This window comes from Daktulosphaira vitifoliae, unplaced genomic scaffold (genome assembly GCF_025091365.1).
Source record: "Daktulosphaira vitifoliae isolate Bord-2020 unplaced genomic scaffold, ASM2509136v1 Scaffold_1, whole genome shotgun sequence".
In the NCBI taxonomy this organism is placed as follows: Eukaryota; Metazoa; Arthropoda; class Insecta; order Hemiptera; family Phylloxeridae; genus Daktulosphaira; species Daktulosphaira vitifoliae.
The window spans coordinates 2,661,514-2,664,656 of NW_026099572.1; the positions used below are offsets into that span (position 1 = coordinate 2,661,514).

Consider the following 3,143-nt stretch of genomic DNA (forward strand, 5'->3'; position numbering starts at 1 on the left):
GTGTAAATATTAAATATAATCATTACAAATCTTGATTTATAACACTCAAATTGGCATTAAATTATTAGAAGAATCCTTGCGCTAAAATCCTAATTTCTGCGAAATCCACATTTTTACATTTTTGGTAGAAAACACTTTTGCTTTTAATTTGATGAATACTTAACCCAAAAACGTGTTTTTCTTGGTACATACTTAATAACTTTTTATATTGTGATACATTGTTCTCGATCTAATCTTTTCAATTAGCAACTACTAGTAAATTCTTATTATAATAAATTGTACTAATGCGTAACAAATATGTTATGCATGTGATATTTATAAATCAAGTCAATATATTAACTTATTTTATAAATATCATGTACTAAAATGAGAAAATGTTAAAAAACATATAAATTCCTTTTATTAATAAAAATACATTTATATACATATACGTATTTTTTAATTTAAGTATTAGTCTGAATTACAAAATAAATATTTTTTCACTTACTAAATCCATTTATAATGAATGATGTTTTCATTAACAATATTTGTAACATTTAATATTACTGGAAAAATTATACACAACTATGTAATTATTACTTTTAAATTCATGAGCTATTGACCCTTCCATATATGCAAATAAGTATATTTACCTGTCGGTGTTACCGAAAAATGAATAAAATTCCCTGTACTAATGAAGAATCATAAAAGCATGATTGATTATTTAAATATTATTTGTAGTATACAAGTTCACTTATGATATAAAAATTTAATAATATAATAAAGCATTCACGTATTTATTTCAACTCACCATAGAAAACAGTATGTACTATTTAATAATTTTACTTATTTATATATTCTAGCTTTTTTATAAAAATAAAAATATTTGTAATGAGTTATTTTTATATATTTTTAATTGTTGTATTGTAACTTCATTAAATTAAAACTAATACTAAAATTTAATTTACTTTATAATTTTTTCCTCCATTTAAAGAGCTTATAAAACTATTAAACATTAATTGTTACAAATATTTTTTTTTTAATTTCTTATTTATTGGAAAAATTAACTTCAATTCAAAATAACATTAAATATTTATAGTCTTGACTATAAAAAGTATTACATAAGAAGAATTCAAAAAAAAATTGAGTTTTTGTCGATCAATCTAATTATAATTATACATTTTTTATGTTTTAATTGTTTTAGAGACAATACATATATTTATATAACTATGTTGAATATGATTTCAAATAATTTAAATTGTATTATGAAAAACGCTTTAGATCAAATATCAATTATATTAAGGGAAGAACTAAAATTCGGTAAGTTATAAAATGGTATAATAAAATGTAAATTCTGTATTCGTAAGCCCATTGTTAACTATTTATTTAATAAATAAATTTTAAAATATCTTTTTTTAATAATTAATCAAACTATCATTTTTGTGCCAAATTTTGATTTTTGAAGGAAGAATTAGGAGAAGTATATGACATGTAAAAAGTATAGATTTTATGAAAAAGAACGTGATGCTGATTAAACGAGGAAAGTAATAACAATAAATAATGATATGATAGGTGAGATAGAAGGTTTTAAATGCTTAGGATCATTTGAACAAAAAAAAAGAAGGTATTGACGAGGATGTCATATACAGGATATAACTGCAGATGGATCAAGTGGAAAGAAGCGCCTGAAGCTTTATAAGATAAGAAATCTCAATGAGGCTAAATAATAAATTCAAAAAGATTGTAAAATTATGTTGTATGAGTTAGAGACCCACTCTTAGGTTTCGAGTTTTGGGTTTTTAACAAGAAAAAAGATTAGAAAATGAATGTAGTAGAGATAAGAATGCTTATAGATAGATGAGTTGAGTAACGAGAGAAGATATGTAGAATAAATATGTAAAGCATGGAAGTTTAGAAGTAGCGTCAATCTAGGATAAGATGATAGCAAATAGGCATAGATAGTTCGGTCATACTCTAAGGAGAGAGAAATCAGAAGCTATAAGAACGATTATGGAAATGAACGTTGAAAGAAGAGGAAAACTGAAAAATAGATAGTTGATGTGATTAGGAGTTATATGTTGTTGGATACGCATTACGAGAGAGCGTTTTGCGACATCTTATTTTTATGACTGATAACGTGTCTCGCACTACCACCACCGGTTGTGTGAGCGATTAATTACGTTGGATCCTTACGTGCGTGATTCTTGTGACTCACCTAGTTATTATCGGTCCTTGTGTGCATTTTCGCTGCCATCCTAGTTCGTTTTGTTGTATGGCTCTATGGTGCTTGCGAGCACGTAGTTGTTAAAACGCCTATATATCGCCCTTGAGATTGTCGCACCTTTGTGTGTCATTGTTTTGTCGCCCTTGCCATACGCTCATACACTTATACTCATAATATAGCGATACGCTCCTACTATTCGCGACAATACATTTTGTCTGGTTCAATGATCATGCCAACGATTTCATTCGCATCAACCAGTCATCATCAGTATCAGTAAAAATAGTTATTAATTATATTGTTTTGTCTTATTTTTATCTTATTATTTGTTTTATTTTACGCATTGTTGCATTAGCATTAAGAGCCCCCCTACCCACATTGATATATATAATATTTTAGTTTATGTTAAAAATACAGTTTATTGTTTTATATTTTTTCAATACATTTACTCATTTATACAGCCTACTCCCTACTTCTTTCTCCTGCATGATATATATTCTCCAGAAACGAACAGTAACTAACCCGCACATTATCACCGGGCGTTTTGTTCAAACATAAGTAGTGTTGGTGTGTGAAAAAATGATGTGGGAAATCTTGTTATGTGGAGGTTAAGGATACGATTGGCCAACCCAAAGTAGTTGGGTTAAAAGAATAGAGGAAGAATAAGAAGGTATGGCTATGATAAATACTATATTTAATTAAAAACAACTTTTTAATTGATATAATGGTAAGAAAATAAATTCACTAACTTAAATCTAAATTTTGGTGGCACTTGGTGCCAACAACTGAACATTTTACCCAATAAAATATTACATCATAAAATTGAAACCAGTGGTATTTTTTTTGATAGGGGGGACATTGTATGCCCACTAGTATTTTAGCTTCGATGCGAAGCTGAGAAGGTATTAATTTTACCATGATGTGTTTATTTTTTTTTTTTTTT

At 27.0% G+C, this 3,143-nt stretch overlaps 1 protein-coding gene across 1 annotated transcript in view; it reads left to right on the forward strand.

The window, feature by feature from the left end:
• Positions 1-720: 720 nt before the first annotated feature.
• Positions 721-3,143, forward strand: part of LOC126893794 (elongation of very long chain fatty acids protein 4-like) — a 16,071-nt gene continuing 13,648 nt past the window's right edge. Inside the window, exons 1-2 of the mRNA XM_050664301.1 lie at positions 721-801; positions 1,184-1,299. Of these exons, the coding sequence (XP_050520258.1) occupies positions 1,209-1,299 (91 nt within the window). The 5' untranslated portion in view covers positions 721-801; positions 1,184-1,208. The remainder of the gene's footprint in view (positions 802-1,183; positions 1,300-3,143) is intronic.